Source organism: Sciurus vulgaris (assembly GCF_902686455.1).
Source record: "Sciurus vulgaris genome assembly, chromosome: 10".
Classification (NCBI taxonomy): Eukaryota; Metazoa; Chordata; class Mammalia; order Rodentia; family Sciuridae; genus Sciurus; species Sciurus vulgaris.
Genome location: NC_136470.1, coordinates 15,515,130 through 15,536,024, shown reverse-complemented (window position 1 = coordinate 15,536,024; position 20,895 = coordinate 15,515,130). Strand labels below are relative to the sequence as shown.

General features: G+C 36.2%; 1 protein-coding gene and 1 pseudogene across 5 annotated transcripts; both read left to right on the top strand.

The window, feature by feature from the left end:
• The first annotated feature begins 3,822 nt into the window (after positions 1-3,822).
• On the top strand, positions 3,823-4,233 carry LOC306670994 (cytochrome c oxidase subunit NDUFA4-like; annotated as a pseudogene). Its single transcript has one exon. The product of its transcript is annotated as a cytochrome c oxidase subunit NDUFA4-like (transcript).
• Positions 4,234-5,081: 848 nt separating this feature from the next.
• On the top strand, positions 5,082-20,109 carry HEMK2 (HemK methyltransferase 2, ETF1 glutamine and histone H4 lysine). Of its 4 annotated transcripts, none has more exons than XR_013766525.1 (7): positions 5,082-5,219; positions 7,138-7,224; positions 8,134-8,224; positions 13,658-13,741; positions 16,184-16,325; positions 17,815-18,114; positions 19,608-20,109. XR_013766525.1 is itself a non-coding variant. In XM_079155910.1 (6 exons), exons 1-6 carry the CDS (start codon positions 5,086-5,088, stop codon positions 17,919-17,921), a joined length of 645 nt encoding a protein of 214 aa, XP_079012036.1. In that variant the 5' UTR covers positions 5,082-5,085; the 3' UTR covers positions 17,922-20,109. The 4 variants fall into 4 exon arrangements, 2 of the variants coding, with proteins under 2 accessions (XP_079012036.1, XP_079012037.1); XR_013766526.1 differs by having other exon boundaries at positions 19,461-20,109; XM_079155910.1 differs by having other exon boundaries at positions 17,815-20,109.
• Positions 20,110-20,895: the final 786 nt, after the last annotated feature.

Here is a 20,895-nt window from a genome sequence, read left to right as displayed (position 1 = left end):
TCATGCTCAAAACACTAGAAAAAATAGGGATAGTAGGAACATACCTCAACATTGTAAAGGCTATTTATGCTAAGCCCATGGCCAACATCATTCTTAATGGAGGAAGACTGAAACCATTCCCTTTAAAAATGGGAACAAGACAGGGATGTCCTCTTTCACCACTTCTATTCAACATTGTCCTCGAAACTGTAGCCAGAGCAATTAGGCAGAATAAAGAAATTAAAGGGATACGAATAGGAAAAGAGGAACTTAAGCTGTCACTATTTGCTGATGACATGATTCTATATTTAGAGGATCCAAAAACGTTCTCCAGAAAACTTCTAGACCTCATCAATGAATTCAGCAAAATAGCAGGCTATATAATCAACATTCATAAATCTAAAGCATTTTTATATGCAAGTGACGAAACAGCTGAAAGGGAAATGAGGAAAACAACTCCATTTGCAATAGCCTCAAAAAAAAAAAAAACTTGGGAATCAATCTAACCAAAGAGGTAAAAGATCTCTACAATGAAAACTACAAAACATTGAAGAAAGAAATTGAGGAAGACCTTAGAAGTTGGAAAGATCTCCAATGTTCTTGGATAGGCAGAATTAATATTGTCAAAATGGCCATACTACCAAAAGTGCTATACAGATTCAATGCAATTCCAGTTAAAATCCCAATGATGTACCTTACAGAAATAGAGCAAGCAATTATGAAATTCATCTGGAAGAATAAGAAACCCAGAATAGCTAAAGCAATCCTTAGCAGGAAAAATCAAACAGGGGATATTGCAATACCAGAACTTCAACTATACTTCTAAAAATAGTAACAAAAACAGCATGGTATTGGCACCAAAATAGACAGGTAGATCAATGGTACAGAATAGAGGACACAGACACAAACCCAAATAAATACAATTTTCTAATAGTAGACAAAGGTGCCAAAAATATGCAATGGAGAAAAGATAGCCTCTTCAACAAATGGTGCTGGGAAAACTGGAAATCCATATGCAACAGAATGAAACTAAACCCCTATCTCTCACCCTGCACAAAACTCAACTCACAATGGATCAAGGACCTTGAAATCAGACCAGAGACCCTTCATCTTATAGAAGAATAAGTAGGTCCAAATCTTCACCTTGTTGGCTTAGGATCAGTCTTCTTTAACAGGACTCCCATAGCACAAGAAATAAAAGCAAGAATCAATAACTGGGATATATTCAAACTAAATAGCTTTGTCTCAGCAAAGGAAACTATCAGCAATGGGAAGAGAGAACCTACAGAGTGGGAGAATATCTTTGCCACTCATACTTCAGATAGAGCACTAATTTCCAGAATATATAAAGAACTCAAAAAACTCTACACCAAGAATACAAATAACCAAGTCAACAAATGGGCTAAGGATATGAACAGACACTTCACAGAAGAAGATCTACAAGCAATCAACAAACATATGAAAAAATGTTCACCATCTTTAGTAATAAGAGAAATGCAAATCAAAACTACACTAAGATTCCATCTCACCCCAATTAGAATGTCAGTTGTCAAGAATACAAGCAACAATAGGTGTTGGAGAGGATGTGGGGAAAAAGGTACACTCATACATTGCTGGTGGGGCTGCAAATTAGTGCAGCCACTCTGGAAGTGTGGAGATTCCTTAGAAAACTTGGAATGGACCTACCATTTGACCCAGCTATCCCACTCCTTGGCCTATACCCAAAGGACTTAAAATCAGCATGCTACAGAGATACAGCCACATCATTGTTCATTGCTGCTCAATTCACAGTAGCCAGATTGTGAAACCAACCCAGATGCCCCTCAATTAATGAATGGGTAAAGAAACTGTGGTATATATATTCAATGGAATATTACTCAGCTATAAAGAATAATAAAATTATGGCATTTGCAGGCAAATGGATGAAATTGGAGAATATCATGTTAAGCGAGATAAGCCAATCTCAAAAATCCAAAAGAGGAATGATCTCACTGATAAGCAGATGATGACACATAATGGGGGGTGGGAGGGGGGCAAGAATGGAGGAAGGAGGGACTGTATAAGGGGAAAAGAGAGGTGTGAGGGGTGGGGATGGAAGGAAAAAAATAACAGAATGAATCCAACATCATCACTCTATGTAAATGTAGGAATATGCAAATGGTATGCTGTTACTCCATGTACAAACAGAAACAACATGTATCCCATTTGTTTACAATAAAAATAAATTTAAAAAAAGAAACCCCAACAAAAAAGTAAATATAGTAAATTTTTCTACAAAAGATATTAAACGCTTATCTACAAAAAATATGGTAAAGCCAAGAAACAATAATAAAGTGGAGGAAAAGAACTGTTACAGAATATACATGAGAAACTTCCATGCCAGAGACATTTTCTTTGTTACCTGACACTCACACCAACAACGGGATTTTGTTCAGGGGTATGTAGCCATAGTGAGGCCCCAGCCCCAGCCCTGAGGAGGGAGAATCATTTCATCTCTCTGACTAAGGATTGTTCAAGCACAAGCACATGGTCCACTTGGGACCAGTAAGAAAGTGAATGGCAGAAGTTGTATGTGAAGAACTGAAAGATGCTTTGACTGAATTTAGCAGTGTGAGGATGTGAAGATGCAGCCGTCTTGTGGGCACACACACACACACACAAAGGAAAAATAAGCAAAAGTGAAAGCCAATTCACCAAGGAAGAAACTCAAATGATGAACATAGGAACATTTGCCTAACCTCAATTAGCAATAAGACCAATTCAATCTAAAATAAACAAGTCTAAGGGCTGGGGATATAGCTCAGTCAGTAGAGTGCTTGCCTTGCCCTGGGTTCAATCCCCAGCACCGCAAAAAAAAAAAAAAAAAAAAAAAAAAAAAGAAGAAGAAAAAAAGTCTAAGTATTAAATAAATAACAAATACAGTAAAATCAATGTAATTAGTTTAGACAGAACTTTGGCAGTGCCCAGGAAAATTGAAAATGTATACATACTAAGTTGATCCACTTTGGGTTTTATACCAGGAAATTAATGTATAATATCAAAAGAAACCATGTTTATGGAAGTTAATTATCATGTTATTCATAATAATGAAAACCTGGGAAGAAGTTTGCCAATAGTATCGGGCACAGTGGCACATGCTTATAATCCCAGTGACTTAGGAGACTGAGGCAGGAAGATGTCGAGTTCAAAGCCAGCTTCAGCAATGGCGAGGCCCTAAGCAACTCAGTGATACCCTGTCTCTAAATAAAATACAAAACGGGGTTGGGGATGTCATTCAGTGATCAAGTGCCCCTGAGTTCTATCCCCAGGACCCACCCAAAATAAAGATGTTTACCAATAGATATTTATCCATTCAAGACAGAAAATATTTCATATAACGAAATGCTCAACGGTAGTTAAAAGGAATAAACTCACTTTACGTATATCTAAATGTAGATTCATGTAATATTGAATGAAAATGAATTTTGAAAAATAATATAACAACCTCTTCCCAGTTACATCAATATTAAAACACATAAGTCATATATTATTTATGAAAATATTAATGTAAAAGCATAAAAACCTGGGTTAGATAGATACACACTAAATTTGAGAGAAGTTACCTTGATATGAGGGTTACAAAATGAAGCTTCGATTGAGTACAGAAGGAACACCCATTTTATTTGTAATATATAAATTTTGTATTTTAAAAATATATTAAGAAAATATGAGAAAATGCTAATGGTTGTCAATTCTAAAGTGTATGTGGCACTTTAAAAATGTAATACATGCAGAGGCTGCTTGGTCTTGGGCCTGGCTGATTTGTTCTTAAGGCTTTTGGGGCTGGAGGCCTCTGTTGCAAACATGCTCCGCCAGATCATCGGTCAGACCAAGAAGCACTTGGTATTTATTGGAGCAGGAGGTACTGGCATTGTTCAATCCAGATGTCAGTTGGGACAGGAACAATAACCCAGAACCCTGGAACGAACTGGATCCCAATGACCAATACAAGTTCTACTCAGTGAATGTGGATTACAGCAAACTGAAGAAAGAAGGTCCAGACTTCTAAATGAAATGCTTCACTATAAAGCTGCTTAGAATGAAGGTCTTTAAGGAGCCATCCACACAATTTCCACTTAACCAGGAAATACTTCTTTAAAAGGATGAAATTATGTTGATTTTTTGGAGTTTATTACACTGATTAATAAACCTCTGAAACTTGATATGCATCACTACTTAATATAGAAAATTTTAGAACTTTAGAGAGTATGAGAAATAAACTATTAAAATTTAAAGAAAAAAAATCCAAATACTTTTCTGAATTTTTATTTCTCAAATTAAAAAAAAAAAAACCTAGCTGTGAAAATGTTTTACAGAGAAACAGAAATTAACTCCAAAAAATGAAAACACCTGGATAACTTAATAACCTACAGAAGATGCCCCCAAATGTCACAGATCCATCCAGTGAAAAAGGAACCAAACCATGATAGGAGTACGGGTGAGTTCCACCAAATGTTCCCAAAACAGAGTCCTACCTCCTTCTAGGAGCACAGCAAAATCCTGAAATAAAAAGAGCTGGATTATTATCATTCCAAATACAGCAATGTATTCAAAGAAAGCAACATCATCTCGCTTAAAATTTGTAAAAAGAGTGCATATATTATTCGACATCAGAAGAGCTATTTCTGTAATACACTTCAATAAACATCAAAAGGACTAAAGAGAACTTCATCATAAAGCTCTTTATGAACTTTAAAGTTCATCGGGTGCAAAGAAAAAAAGACCATAGTAAAATTTAGTAATCATTATTTTTGCAAGTCTTTGCAAACTAAAAAAAGAAAACTTGCAAACGTCATAAAAATGAAGAAACATTCATCTTTTAGCCAAAAACGACTGAGGATGCCCAGTGTCAGGTAAGTCCATAAAATGAAATAAATGTTCAAAAGAAAAGCAAATGTCAATAGCTGCAGATTATGTAACTCTATACTGAACAGTTCTAAGAGCATCCACACAAATTGCTAGAACTGATTAAAACCCAAGGAGACGCTCCGCCCACTGAGCCTCGGCCCACGCCCCGGGGCGTGCGCATGCGCCTTCACGCATGCGCACACGGCGGAGGGGCGAAAGATGGCGGCGCCAAGGTTCCCCACCCCGCTCCATGGGCACGTTGGTCGCGGTGCGTTCAGCGACGTGTACGAGCCCGCGGAGGACACGTTCCTGCTGCTGGACGCACTCGAGGCGGCGGCAGCGGATCTGGCGGGGTGCGAGGAGGGCGAGGGCACCGGCGGGAGAGGGCTTGGGTGTCCTGGAGAGGCGGCGGCGGCCTGGGAAAGGACTGCCGCCGCCCACCTGTGGTGATTGACAGCAGAGCGAGCGCCTTCAGTGAGGGCTTCCCTGTAGATGCGCTTAGCTAACGTGCAAAGGATTTCTCTCTTAGCCAGGTACTGGTCGTGGCTCACGAGCTCCTTTTCGCTGTACCACGTTGTGATGGCATTTTTCCTTTCAGCTGTTAATCTGAAGGACACACGCCCCTAAGAGCATCGATGGTATAACACGTTCAGAAACAACGAAGTATTCCCGAAACGCTTCTGTTGACGTTGAATTTTTTTTTTTTTTTTTTTTTTTTTTGGTAGGGGGGAGGGTTACCTAGCACATAAAGACACTCTCTAGCAACGGAAGGGCACCAAAAGGGAGAATGGTTGTGAGATACGCAGGAATTTGTAAACCTACTCAACGTATTCTGTAATAACAGCTCTTAGCCACATAAGGCTGCTTAACACTGGAAATGTGACTCATGCAAATGACACACTGAATTTCTTGTTTCATGGTAAAAAGTTGTTACATACATTTCACAGCCTATAGAATCTACTCTTGATTTGTTAAGGTCTTTTCCATAGATTTTTAAATTAATAACGAAAAGAATTAATACTTGTAATTTTTCAATGAAAGGATTTGGGGTCATTAGATTTATACAGTGATCAAGACTTGAAGTGTTTTTCCTCAGGATGAAACAAACAGCTGTCAGGTTTCAAAGATCTGTATCACGTTTATCCCTCTTAAACAGGGTCACATTTTTCCACATGTAAAATGGTCCAACTCTTAAAACTGGTTTTTTGTGATAGGTGATGAAACTTTTGGATGTACTGGACTGTAGAGTGGAACAGTACTGTTTTATAGCTTGTCTTTTATTCTCAATACCCCAGAAAGTTTACAAGCACAAATTGCATTGCAAAATCTGTTGTAAAAGGAGCTGATTTTGTTACAGTCTTGGATGTTTCTGGTCTTGGAATTCTAATTATGAGACCATGGTAGTTATTCTCAAAGAAAAACCACCTGATAAGATTCACAGATCTTGGTATAGCCCATTATACAAGCCCATTAAAGGCGTGTGTGGACTGGTTCCAAAGTTAGAAAACCATATACCTTCTTGTTGGATAGTTGTTTTGGAAGTTAAGTGCTAGAAAGTCACTTATATGCTATCAAGCCAATCTTTGTAACTGGGAATAATTAGTGCTTTTGATGCATGTGTAAGATTATGGACAAGGAAATAAGTTTAACTTAAAGAAATGTAGTAGAATGAAGGTGTTATATTTAACAGTGTTCTTAGATTATTAACATTCTAAGATCAAATACTCAGATATTTTCCCATTTGAGCATTTAACTCTACAAATACAGGATTTCTTTGCTCTACAAGCACGGAGGAGCTTTTTTCCCTAGGATGTACTGTTGGATTTATGAAGGTTAAATACTTAAAAATGATAGAGTAACTTCTTTCATGAGTAAAGTTTATACTAATACCAACCCTATCACTTTAGGGAATACTAACCCAGGAGCTTCTTGTACGAAGGGATGGCATCCTTCATATTTGTATTTCCAACCCTAATTAACATTCCATACATTTTCGTAATGCTTTGTTGAAATTAATTGAGAGCCACATATATAATATATAACTTTTGTGAATTTACCCTGTTATATCCCCAGAATGTTAGCAGTTTTGAGTTGCACAGTGTTCAGAGAAGCACAAAGTGATTATCAGAAATTATAAATTTGTATTTCCTTATATTTGCAGGGGAGCAATGATGCTGGAGAAATGTACATTATAACTGAATGAGAATTATTTTCTGTGGAGTGTATTTTAATACCACTGTACTAATATTTACTTTGTTGTGTATTTTTTAGAGTGGAAATATGCCTTGAAGTTGGATCCGGGTCTGGAGTGGTATCTGCATTCTTAGCCTCTGTGATAGGACCTCAGGCTTTGTACATGTATGTATGTATGTAATGTTCATCCAGATCTTCCACTGAGAGAATCATTATAATCATTAAATAACTCATAATTTTATAATTATGTATCTGATCGTGTTTCAGTAAATAATGACCCAGATTACAAATTATGTTTCCCTAGGAATTACAATTTTATGTTCAAAACTGGTCCTTCATCTTGTTTAATTATAGAAGCAAAATAATTTTAGGTCATCTCTAAATCTGACTCTTTTTTAAGTAAATAATTCAATCAGAAAAAAAATAGTTACTTAAATTTCTTTTTTCTCCTTTTTTTTTTTTTTTAATAGTATTGGGAGTTGAATCCAGGGGCACCAGTAAGCCACATCCCCATTCCTTTTTATTTTTTATTTTGAGACAGGGTCTTGCTAATTTGCTGATTCTGGCCTCAAACTTGTGCTCCTTCTGCCTCTGCCTCCCAAAATTGCTGAGATTATAGACTTAAATTTTTTTTGTAGAAAGTTTGAGAATATAATAAAAAATGAAGAAGTCACCAGAAAATTTTGCCCCATATTGTCCAAGTGTGTTCCTTCAGTTTTTTTAAAGTTTTTATTTCCTTTTTTTACTTAGTAGCATATCATGAACATTTTTGTGTCAGTTTTTTCCTTCAAATTTTATTTTGATGGCTGCACAGTATTACTGTTAAATTAATTTCTTCAACTGTGTATGCATGTTTGTGTAACATCCTGTTCTTACAAATTATATCAATATAATTGTCTTTTTTAATCAATATAGCCAGTGTTCTTTTTCTTTGCCATTATTAAAGCATTCTATTTTTTTTTTTTCTACACCTGCTATATGAAGAACTAAAGGAACAAACATTCACTGAATTATTCAGTATCAGATTTGCCTCATGGACATAGGATATAGTATTCTTCTTTTTCTTATTATTAGGTGCACTGATATCAACCCCAGTGCAGCAGCTTGTACCCTGGAAACAGCACGCTGTAACAATGTCCACATTCAACCAGTAATTACAGATTTGGTAAGCTATTAATCCTTGTCCAATAATAACCAATTTTCTTTTGAAGTAAATTGAGGTCAAGCCAGGCATGGTGGCACACACCAGTTCAAAGCCAGCTTCAGCAATTTAGCAAGGCCCTGGATTCAGTCCCCACACTGGTACCAAAAAATAAAAATTTTTAAAAATCAAATAAATTAAAGTCAAGATGTTTCTGGTCAAAGAAACATGAGTAATGAATTAATTCATGACCTACTAACACTAAGTGATATACTTTATATAAATTCTTGGCTGATAGAATCCATCTTCTCCACACTTCGAAAGAAATTGATATTGGCTTGCCTGTGTCAGGCATCTGCTGGATCAGTGAACTCAGTTCACCTTAGCTTGAATTTAAGAAGTGGATAGCATCAAGCACACATGACTTAGGAACTCAAATGATGTTACACACATATTTTTCCTGGCTCTGAATTTTTCTCTGGTGGCTCTGTTCCTCGGTAGTCTTTCCCTTCACAGTAATAAGACTTTTGCAAGTCTACATTATATTTCTTAGCAACTTCACAAGGAGAGAAACCCTTTATACTCTGTTGCTTTAGCAAAAGACCCAGAATGTGTGTTGGGTTATGTGTCTATCTCTCGATCTTTCTCTGCAGCTGAGGGGAATTGGAGTAGTAGATTATTGGCTTAGACCTGGGTCATAGTCTCACTTAAAGAACTTGGGTTAGACCCTATCTGAGCTACTTGGATTTAAAATGACAGAAGATAGAGTTTCTCCAACAATAGTCAAGGAGATATAATCAAAAGAAAGGTGGAATGGATCATAGGAAGGCAAAAGCAACAAGCGAAAGCTATAGAACCATTGTTTTCTTTTAAGAAGTTAACATCATGCATTCTTAAGTTGCACTTGTTAAAATGATGGTATTAATACTTGGATAATTTTTAATTTGTGAGTTTTTTTAGTTATAAACATGAAATGCCTTTTTATAAGCAAAAATCATAGTAGCACTTCCCAGGTGGACAGAAGAAATGCAGAATGCTTTCGGTGCTTCTTGACCTGTGTTATTACATCAGTCTTACACTGATGACAATAGGTAGCGTTCTTATTCAAATTTACAATTTAGTTTTACAGTTCAAAGGGAATTAAGCCAAAGAGACAAATTCTTTTCACCTTACTCGTGTTATTATTGCTAATAAAAACTAGAATATCAGAAAAAGTATATTAGGTGATTTGCATTAGATCAGTGTGGTGATTTTAATGTTTTTTAAAGTATTTCTAAGGAAATATGTGTATCCATAATTGGTATAAAATATGTTTTGGTGGGTTTTTTGTTTTGTTTTGTTTTGTTTTGTGGTACAGGGATTGAATCCAGGGATACTGTACCAGAGCTATACTCCTACACTTTTTTTTTTTTTTTAATTTTTAGAGACAGAATCTTGCTAAGTTTTCTTGACTGACCTAGAACTTGTGATCTTCCTGCTTTGGCCTCTTGAGTAGCTGAGATATAGCACCACACCTGGCTTAAATATTTTTGAAAGAACAGTGAAACTTCAAAAACTGAAGAAATTCAGATTATCTACTTTTTTAAATAGATATAGAAATTTTTTAAACAGATGTGGTATATTTTTTGAAACCACATGGTCTTAACCATAAATTCAAAATTGGATACATTAAGATTAAAGCTCAGATTTTCTGAAAGCAAATCCAGACGTCCCTTGACTCTTTTCAGACATAAACTACTGGTTATCCATTCCAGAATTACTTCTTCAGTAAAATTGGCTAATACTAAATGCTTTTTAAAAATTGGGTTCTTTTAGTTATACATAACAGTAGAATGTATTTTGACATATCATACATGTATGGAGTATAACTTCCCATTATTGTAGTGTACATGATTTGGAGTTACATTGGTCATGTATTCATATATGAACATAGGAAGGTTATGTCTGATTCATTCTACTGTCTTTCCCATTCCTATCCCCCTTCCCTTCCTTCCAGTTCCCCCTGTACAATCTGCTGAACCTCTATACCTCTCACCTATTATGAGTCAGCATCTGCAGAGCAGAGAGAACATTCAGCCTTTGGTTTTTTGAGATTGACTTAACATGATAGTCTCCAGTTCCTTCCACTTACTGGCAAATGCCATAATTTCATTCTTCTTTATGGCTGAGTAATATTCCATTGTGTCTATGTACCACATTTTCTTTATCCATTCATCTGTTAAAGAGTACCTAGGTTGATTCCATAGCTTAGCTATTGTGAATTGAGCTGCTGTAAACATTAATGTGACTGAATCACTGTAGTATGCTGATTTTAAGTCCTTTGGGTTTATGCCCAGGAGTAGTATAACTGGGTCAAATGGTGGTTTCATTCCAAATTTTCTAAGGAATCTTCATTTCTTAGATGGGAATCTTCAACCAGTCTGCACCAGTTTGCAGTCCCACCAGCAATGTATAAGTGTATCTTTCTCCCCACAACCTCCCCAGCATTTATTGTTACTTGTATTCTTTATTTTTCTTAAAATATTTTTTATTTTTACAGACACATTTTGATTCATTGAACACAAATGGGGTACGACTTTTCATTTCTATGGCTGTGCACCATGTATATTCATGCCATTCATGTAATCATACATACATACAGGGTAATACTGTGTTTCATTCTACTGTTTTTCCATCCCCACCCCCTCCCACCCCTTTTTCCTTTACACCATCCAAAGTTCCTTCATTCTTCTCTTCCCCTGCCACCCCCATCGTTATATATTGTCATGCACTTATAAAAATATGTAATACTTCACGAATTTGCATGTCATCCTTACACAGGGGCCATGCTAATCTTCTCTGTATCATTCCAATTTTAGTATATGTGCTGCCGAAGCAAGCACTTACTTGTATTCTTGATAATTGCCATTCTGACTGGAGTGAGATGAAATCTCAGTGTAGTTTTAATTTGCATTTTTCTAATTGCTAGTGATGTTGAATATTTTTTCACATATTTGTTGGCGAATTGTGGTACTGAATGTTACTTTTCACAAAGCAATAAATAAAGAGATTGGCCTGAGCATAGATGTTGTGATCAATTTACATACCCTTTCAGAACATGGGGCATAGATTGCCGAAACTACAATAATAAGGTAAACTCATTGCTTTGGGTTGCTGGTTTACCTGTTTAAAAAGTAGCACTTTCACTGTATTTCATTTTTAGTTTTAGGAAAATGTCTTTAAAACTGTGTATTTCTTTATGTGCTTAAAACATACCAAACATTTTATCTTTCGACTCAATATTGTCTGTGCTACAGATGGTGATGGTTAAGGTCTACTCAGGTATATCCACCTTTACACTAAATAGCTGTAGTCTGCAATAAGTTTTGAGTTTTTATTTTTTTTTCCTCTTTGCCATAGTAGTTGCTCTATTTTGTCATATTTCAGTGCTATTCGTCAATAAAACTTTGTTTCTCCAGGTGTTTTGTGCTAGAAAACCAAATGACGAGTTTAATTGAATTGTTATTTAAACCAAGAGTTAAGGAACTCTGTATGAGTGCCTCTCATATGAACAAAATCTGAGTTTTGCTAGAAGTATTTGAACTTCTTATCAGAGGCCCAATTCTCAGAAATGTTGCAGGGCTGTGTTATTCAGCAAATTGAAAAGCTGAATATGGATGCCTAGTTTAGACTTTTTATCTAGTCCATAATGACTTCCTCATTTAAATTCATTTTAACCAAAAGATTTTCTATTTTTAATATGTTTTCCTCCTTATTTGAAATTCAGTTGCTGCAGTGATTATAATGGCAGGGTACCCTAGGGGCCATCATAAACAGTTGCAAAGCACACACATTTCTAGTTTCATTACCCAGCATTTCTGGAAAATTATATTATGAAATTCTTTTTTACAATATGAGAAACTTAATTTCTTTATGAAACTGGAAGAAAAGCTTTTGGTTATTTAAATGTGTTTCCTCATTCCAGGGCTATTATTGGGTAGACAACAGACTGGTCATCTTTTGACCTGATTACAAACTACATCTGAATTACTAACAAAAACTGGGTATCTTTTCTCTTTTTAAAGGAGAAAGAAGATTTACCTCTGTAAACATTTCTTCAAAAGTACAACTTACTTGTTCTCACTGAATAGCATAGTTAATAGACTTAATCTGGTGATTAAAATAGGATTGCTTGCATTGGATAAAATGAAAATATGAAGACATTGTTTCATAGTAATATATGTAAGTAGCCCACCCAGTATTTAGGTGATATGCCTGGGTATTAAGTGACTTTGAATTAGTCTAAAAGCTGTTGTTTTTTTAATTCTTTTTAGCCATTCTGATCACATTAAGGAGAAGGTCTCAGTTTGGTGTTTTTCTTTAATATCTATTTAGCACTGACAAATGCCATTTAATGAAAAGAGCAGGCCTGGGTAACTCTGAAACTAGCAAGAGTAACTATAATTTAATAGCATTTTTTATTTGTATTGCATTTATTCTTAGAGACATTTCTATTTCCAAAGAGTTATATTGATTTTCCATTTACAGTAGTAAATGGAAAAGTCTCCCTTTACATTTGATTTAACAAAACGAAGTACATATAAAGAACAGTATTCAATAAATATGGTAGATACTTATTGCAGATATGGGGAATATTGTGAAAATGTTAATAAAACTCTGCATATTGATTTGAGATATTTCATTATTCTTTCTCAAGAAACAGCATGAGAATCAGTGGGTAAAGAGCTCTTCCATATATAGGTTTTTACTTTACTGTATATATGAAGGCACAAGATGACATGATCAGATATGACTTCTAAGTATTTAGTTATTTAATTGACTACTTTAAGTGGCACTTGGCCATTTAAAGAAAATACAGAATTTTTTTTTTACTAAACATACTTTCTTTAAAAAGAACATTTTTTTCTTGTTCCATAGAAAATTATATCCAGTATAAGGATTTTGAAAACACCAAATAATTGGTGACTTCAGTTTATCCAGTGTATCCAATGCTTTCCTTCTTTGATATCTAATTCTTTCAGCTAGTACATTTACAAGTAATTGAAGAAGCTGAAAACAAAAAGTTCATCTTCTGATATTTCTGAACCTCAGATGTGTTTTCTGTCATTCCATAAAATATTTCTCTTGATTATAGGAAATACAGGTTTAAGTCAGTGGATGTATTCTAAACTCATGTCCAAATATATGCAGAATATCTGCTTCAGAATTACAGTTTGTTATTCTATTTTCTCAAAAGGAACCCATAGTGTAAACATATATGGTGTTTACTGAACATTTTATTCATTCTAATCATTATTTTTAGTTCAGTGCGTATAATCTTCATCTGAAAATGTAAAAATATTTGTTTCTGTCTAAAAGTAAAGCCTTCTAACATTGCTTCTTTTCACCAACAAGGGAGAATAGCTTTAAAGATTGATTTATTAATTATTTAAACCAGTTGTTGTTGAAAACATTTAGGTCAAAGGCTTGTTACCAAGACTGAAGGAAAAAGTTGATCTTCTGGTGTTCAATCCCCCCTATGTTGTGACTCCATCTGAAGAGGTAAGACATGCAGCAAAATTTAATTATGAGTATTTTTGGCAATTGTTTCTAAAATAAAATGAACATCATATGACATCAGTCACTGCTTTGATTTTATCCTAATTGTCAGTAATTGATACTATTATTAGACAGGAATGAAAATTAATGAAAATACACATTATAATCTATATCCTTAAATTCTCACCTAAATCATACTTTGAAGTAGATACTTAAATTTATATTTTCATGTCTATATCTGTCTATCCTTTATCATGAATAACAAATTTGTGAAATAAAGTAATTTATTTTTCTTGTACTGGGGATTGAACCCAGGACCTTGTGCTTGACAGGCAAACACTCTACAAACTGAGCTATATCCCAAGCCCCTTAATATTTTTAATAAATAATAAATAGGAATTCCTTGTGAAAGTCTTAGGCTGCCTCCTTTCATAGGTATTAACAGAAGGTATAGGTATTATCCATTTTCAGTAGGGAAAATACTTGAAATGTTGGTTTTTAATACCTCAATACAGAAGAGGTAAACCATATTAACTCTTTTTCCAGGAAGTTCAAGGCAGACAGTTTTATCATGGACTAAGACCTTTCTTTATTTTGCCTATTTTTTCCTTTGATGTTTATTCTCTAGCAAAACTGATAAACATTGCATTCACCTTTATACCAAGGCGAAAAAGCTCCACTTGATAGCTGTTCCTACTAAAGGCAGTTAAGCAACAAAAAAAGCCATTGCTCTACTGATACAAGAACTCATATGCGAAGATAGGAAGTCATTGTAACAAAGTAATGAGCAGTTGAAGGTAAAGCAAAGGAAATCACAAAAGGTGATTGGGGATTTAGAGCTTAAATTATTAGGAGTTTATGCTCATAAATGTTTGGCTGTACTTACTAGAATGTCCATAAACAGGAAATAAGGTACTTTTGGTGTGTGTGGTCTTCGAAGAATCAGAGGTAGACACCGTCGTTAGCCCTGGTATCAGGCAAACAGAAGCACCAAACATGCCTGCTTCCAGAGGATGGGAGCCTGTCAGAGTGTTGGTGCCAGTTGAGCCTCCTGAAGCACGCGTACCTGAGCATAGTGAGGGAGGCTGGTCCAGATGATCTCCTTGGAGGCTTATCTCTAGTGTAAGCAGACAAATGTGACTAAGCATCCCTGGAGAGTCATCACAAAGGAGTCTGAGTTAGTCAGCTTTTTGTTGCTGTGACCAAATACCTGAGAAAATCAATGTAAAGAAGAAAAATTTTATTTTCTCCCTTAGTATCAGAGATTTCAGTCCAGGGTCACTTGTCTCCATTGCTGTGGGCCTGTGGTGAAGCAGAACATCATGGAAGGTAGTGTGTGGCAGAGCAGAGCTGCTCACATGACAGCTGGAAGCAGAAAGAGAGAAATAAAAGGTGGGGAGGCCTGGGGACAAAACATAGTACCATGTCCATAGTATCCATAGACATGTCCCCAAGAACCCACTTCCTTCAACTAGGTCCTGCCTCCTACCACTATGTCCAGATCATGCTATCAAATTATGAATCTATCAGTGGATTAATCAACTGATGAGGTCAGAACTCATGATCCAGTCACTTCCCAAAAGCCCACCTCTGAACATTGCTGAATTGGAGACCATGCCTTCAGCGTGAAGAAAACCTCATATCCAAACCCTAATAGTCCTAGCCCATATTGAGGCAGAGTGACAAGAGACTTGCCCTGCAAAGGCTGACCACAGACCACCTTATCTCTTGAAACATCAAGAAAATGTGTTCCTCTGAAAATTAGGGAGTAAACAGGAAGAGAAAGACATGAGTCCCAGAAGAAGAGGGCATTAAGCCCAGGAGAAAGCAAAGGGACACCAGCAAAGAGAAGTCCCCAGGAGAAAAGAGTTGACGAAAAACAGAGGAACTCGTAAATTTCCTAAAATGATGAACTTTGTGGGAAATTGTAGTGAAAGGAATGTGAGATATATATATATATACATATATATGTATATATATATATATATATGAATTACCCATTTCTCTCAGTTTTATAGTGTTATTACTTAGTGTGCCCAAAGCAATGACTGTCAAAACTATTCATTCTTACAATGGATAAAAGTATTTTTTTGGTCCTAAGTATTGAATCCAGGGACTCATGCATGCTAGGTGAGCACTGTATCACTGAGCAACATCCCCAACCTTAAAAATATTTTTTCATCATTTCTTCTGATTGTACTGATAGAACTATTATTTTTCTAATTTTACAGAAAAGGGAAGAAAGTAATTCACAAAGAGATTTACCAGTTTGCCTAAGGTCACATAAACTAGGAAGTTAGGAAACCTAGATTCAACTTCACTTCCTGTTTGTCAGCAGTAAAATACAAAATATAGACTTTGGAGATGTTACCTGTCAAAAAGATGCACCTTGTGATCTAAATTAAACTTGTCCTGAATCGATAAAAATAATCTAATTGGCCACAGGTGGGAAGTCACGGAATAGAAGCAGCTTGGGCTGGTGGCAGAAATGGACGAGAAGTCATGGATAGATTCTTTCCACTGGCATCAGACCTTCTTTCCCCAAGAGGATTATTCTATTTAGTTACCATAAAAGAAAACAATCCAGGTAATACAGACCAGTTTATTAACTATTTGCTTTGCTGAAAACAAAAATCTATAACATAGAAAGCTATAATGTATAAAGCAACACAGGATGTTCATGAATTTAATCACTAATAGAGACAATGTTAAAAGAGGAGATATTTTTAAGAGATAAACTTTTCTGGTTTTAAAAAGTATAATTTTCTTTTGAGGGGGTGAACTTTTTCTCCTATTCATTACTAATATTCAAATATAAAGCCTCTGACTTCTTTTTACCCCCAACACTGTGAATTTTTTCTGTACCCTCTGGTCTTTTTTTTTTTTTTAATGTTTTTCTCTACCCAATAATGTGATTAACTATTTTTAGAATTCATTTTTGTTTTGCTTTGGTTTTTAGAATTATTAATGAGCAAAAGAATTTTAGGTTCCACAAGGGCTTAAATTTCTTTTTTTTTTTTTAATTGTTAACAAATGGGATACGTGTTGTTTCTCTGTACATGGAGTAAAGGCATACCATTTGTGTAATCATAAATTTACATAGGGTAATGTTGTTTGATTTATTCTGTTATTTTTCCCTTCCCCCCCACCCCTCCCACCCCTCTTTTCCCTCTATGCAGTCCTTCCTTCCTCCATTCTTGCCACCCTCCTTAACCCTAACCCTAAACCTAACCCTAACCTGAATGCTAACCCCTCCCAACCCCCATTTATGTCATCATCCGCTTATCAGCGAGATCATTCGTCCTTTGGTTTTCTGAGATTGGCTTATTTCACTTAGCATGATATTCTCCAATTTCATCCATTTGCCTGCAAATGCCATAATTTTATCAGACCCTCTGGTCTTAAAGTCATTAACTCTTTAGTTCATCTGAAATTTAATCCTGAAAGCTGTCTTACTGTATGGATGTTTATATCTTGATTTTCAGATTACTTTATAACTAAATTGCTTCATCTATTTTCTCTTCTGTACATTCCAGTTTGATTTTAATCTTATATTTTATATCCTCAGCCCCTCAAATCACATTGATTCCTAACTTTAGTTTTTTTGTGTCTCCATTTTCTTAGTTTACTTTTTTTAGTCTTATTTATAAAAGGTTTTCCTTTTTTAATATGTCTAAAAGAAATAAACGGCTTCTCATTTATTCTTCCAGCCAGTATTAGTATTCAACTTGCCCATACCTTTGCTGACCTTTTTCATTCAAAGGGAAGGGTATATGGCAGAGAGTAAAGCCACACAACTGAGAAATTGATTGCTTGCTGTAGTAACAAATTTAATTAATGTTTGGTCCAATGTAGACTATCTCTGCTATCAAGCTGTTGAGTCTGATTACAAAGTACCAAGTGATCTGAAACCCAAGTTCACTTTAATAGACATTTACTTGGTATACATGTTTTGTCAGATGAATATAATTTGTAAACATTCTGTATTTATCATATTATTAAACTGTTTAGAGACCATACACATCATCAAGTGATATAATTGGAGTTTATTTTTTTCTTTTTTTAACTCATTTTAGAAGACATTTTGAAAACATTGAAGGCAAAAGGTCTACAAGGGACCACTGCACTTTCTAGACAAGCAGGCCAAGAAACCCTTTCCATCCTCAAGTTCACCAAGTCCTAATATACCAAGAGCTACCAGAAGTATGCTGAGAGATCCTGTGAACTGAATGCATTCAGCGTATTTTGAAACTGAAGTCATTCCTTGGTTAAGGAATTTTGTCAGAAATTTATCATTAAAAAACAAAAAGGTGGAAAGATGGAGCATTTCCTTCTACCAGGAAATCAGGTCTACAGAAATATTTATACACATACAGGTAAATATGTATATTTATAATTTGCATTTATATGTAAAAGTTACATTTATATGACATGTGGATGTATATTCATTTCAGCATTGGTTCTACTAGCAAAGTGGAATCAACCCAGATGTCCATCATGAATAGATTGGTTAAAATAAATTACTGTTTATCTGTTTTACTGAACATGCAACCATTAAACCTGAATCAGGTCTCTATATACTAAATCAGAAGGGGTCCATTCTGTACTCTAGAATGAGAAGAGCAAACTGCCAAATAGTTTTATCCTGCCTGTATATTTTTAAGAAACCAGTAAAGACAATATGTTTGTATGTGTAGATAAGCCTCAGAAGATAAATAACAGGTGAGAATGAAGACAGCTCTGCTCTTCGGGTATGGTATTTGATTTCGCACAAAAAGGATGTTGGGGAATGGCTGTGGAGTATAACTTTAACCACTGGTTGCAGCTGGTGTAGCAGATGGGGTTTCATTGCTAGAGCAAATTAACACATCACTTGGTACCTGCTACACAGTTGATATGGAAAATACCCTTTTCACCACACTTATCCATAAAAGTCCATCAGAGGTAGTTTGTTTTCAGCCAGCAAGGTCAACAATACGCCTTCACTGTCTTCCCTCGGGTATTATCTACTCTCCAGCCTTATATCATAATTTAGTTTGCAGGGATATTGATCACCTTCCTAGCCACAAGATGCTACACTAATCATTACATTGATGACATGATACTGAATGAAACAAGTGATCAAGAAATAGCAACTACTGTAAACTTGTAACAGGAAATCTAACTACACTTCAGGGACCTTCCACCTCAGTGAAATTAATGAGGTCCAGTGGTTTGGGCCTATTGAAACAGCCCTTCTAATGTGAAGGATAAATTGTCGCATTAAGTGCTCCTGCAACCAAGAAAGAACATTTAGTGGATATTGTTGCACTTTGGAGGCAACAAATGGTTATTTGGTGTGTTACTTCAACCCTTTTATGAAGTGACTCAAAAGTTGCCAGTTCTGAGTTGGGTCCAGAACCAGGAAAGGCTTTGCATCTTACAGGCTGCATACAAGCTGCTCTGCCACTTAGGCCATAAGATCTAGCAAATCCAGTGACCAAGTGTCATTCTCAGATAGGAATGCTATTCAGTCTTTGGCAGGCCCCTACAGGTGAGTTCTAGTTTCAGGCCTGTAGGATTTTGGAGCAAGACTGGTAATGCCATAAATAATTACTTGTTTTGAGGAAGAGCTCTTGGCCTGCTACTGGGCCTGAGTAGATTCTGAACACTTAACCATAGATCACTAAGTTATCACGGGAACTGAGCTACATTCTGAACTGGGTGTTGTCTGACTCATCAGACCATGAAGTTGGCAAGCACAGCACCACTCCATCATCAAATGGAAGTGATATACCTGAGCAGGCCCTGGAATGTACATGAAGAAGTATTCGAAAGACCCATTTTCCTCATTCCTGCCTTCTTTATTCCTCCCTGCTCCTGTAGGCAGTTCCCTCTGATCTGCTGACAGAAGACAACTAGGGCCTGGCTTACAGATAGTTCTGTAGAACTACAGCCTCTCTCTCTCCACAACATCCTTGAAGGATAGCTGTTGAAGGAATATCCTCCCAATGAAGCTTGGAGTAATGCACCTGGTTGTTCACTTTGCTTGGAAGGGTAAATGGCCAGATATGCAATCATATTCAATTTCACAAGCTGTGGCCCTTAGTTTGGCTGGATGATCAGGAATTGGAAACAGTCATGATTGGAAAATTGGTGACAAAGACATTTGGGGAAGAGGTATGCGGATATACCTCTGACTGGACAAAAGACATGAATATATTTGCATCTCATGTAAATGCTCACCAAAGGGTGACCTCAGCAGAGGCAGACTAGTAGTAAAGTGAATAGGACAACCCATTCTGTGGATAGTTATTAATCCTCTTTACAAGCCACCCCTGGGCTCAGGAACAAAGTGGCTCTGGTGGCAGGGATTGAAGTTAAGCATAAGCTCAACAACATGGACATCCAGTTACCAAGGCTGACCTGTCTGAGGCCACTCTGAGCAAAAACCCAACCCTGGGCCTCCTATATGGCACCATTCCCTGTGGTTATCAGACAGCTTTCTCGTGGCAGATGGATCATACTGATCCACTTCCTTTATGAAAAGGACAGCACTTTTTCCTTACTGAGAAAAAAATGATACTCTGGATATGAATTTGCTTTCCCTGCCTGCAGTATATCCATGGATTTACAGAATGCCTCATGCACCACCCCCCATGGTATTCCAGAGTTTGTGGAAACTGTGTATATTCTCATATATATAAATCTAAACTTAAAATGTCTGTTAAGAAAAAAATTGCAACACAATAAAAGGCACAGAATAAACAGAAAAGGGTAGGATGAAGGGAGGCAGAGAGAGAGGACAGGGGGAAAGAAGACACCCATGTAGACACCTTAAATGTACTGGTATGTTCCAGTTCTCATGATGAGCAGAAGGTCCTGTGGTGTTTCACTATTTAAACTGCATCTGAAAAAAAAAAAAAAAGATTTTTCAAACGTACCTGAGTAGGGTCACAATCTTTTGAGTCTGTTACTCTCATGCACAGAAGTTCACCTGGCAAGGATGAGGAGGAATAGTAGAGAGGCCTTTGCGTGTGAACAATTATTGCAGTATTTATAGCCCATAATAATCAGTGATCAGCCCACCCTGGCAGATTTCAAGTTTTGAATCAGTTCATTTTGTGAAAAGTATGGTTGCTTTCAAGTGTGTTCATCACAGATTACAGTCATAAGAA

What these genes read in the sequence shown, in the direction of transcription:
- HEMK2 (XM_079155910.1), top strand. Translation starts at nt 5,086, where the DNA reads ATGGCGGCGCCAAGGTTCCCCACCCCGCTCCATGGGCACGTTGGTCGC. An exon ending in GGACCTCAGGCTTTGTACAT is followed by an intron (nt 7,225 to 8,133) that starts GTATGTATGTAT and finishes TCTTATTATTAG; the next exon opens with GTGCACTGATATCAACCCCA. An exon ending in TTGTGACTCCATCTGAAGAG is followed by an intron (nt 13,742 to 16,183) that starts GTAAGACATGCA and finishes AATTGGCCACAG; the next exon opens with GTGGGAAGTCACGGAATAGA.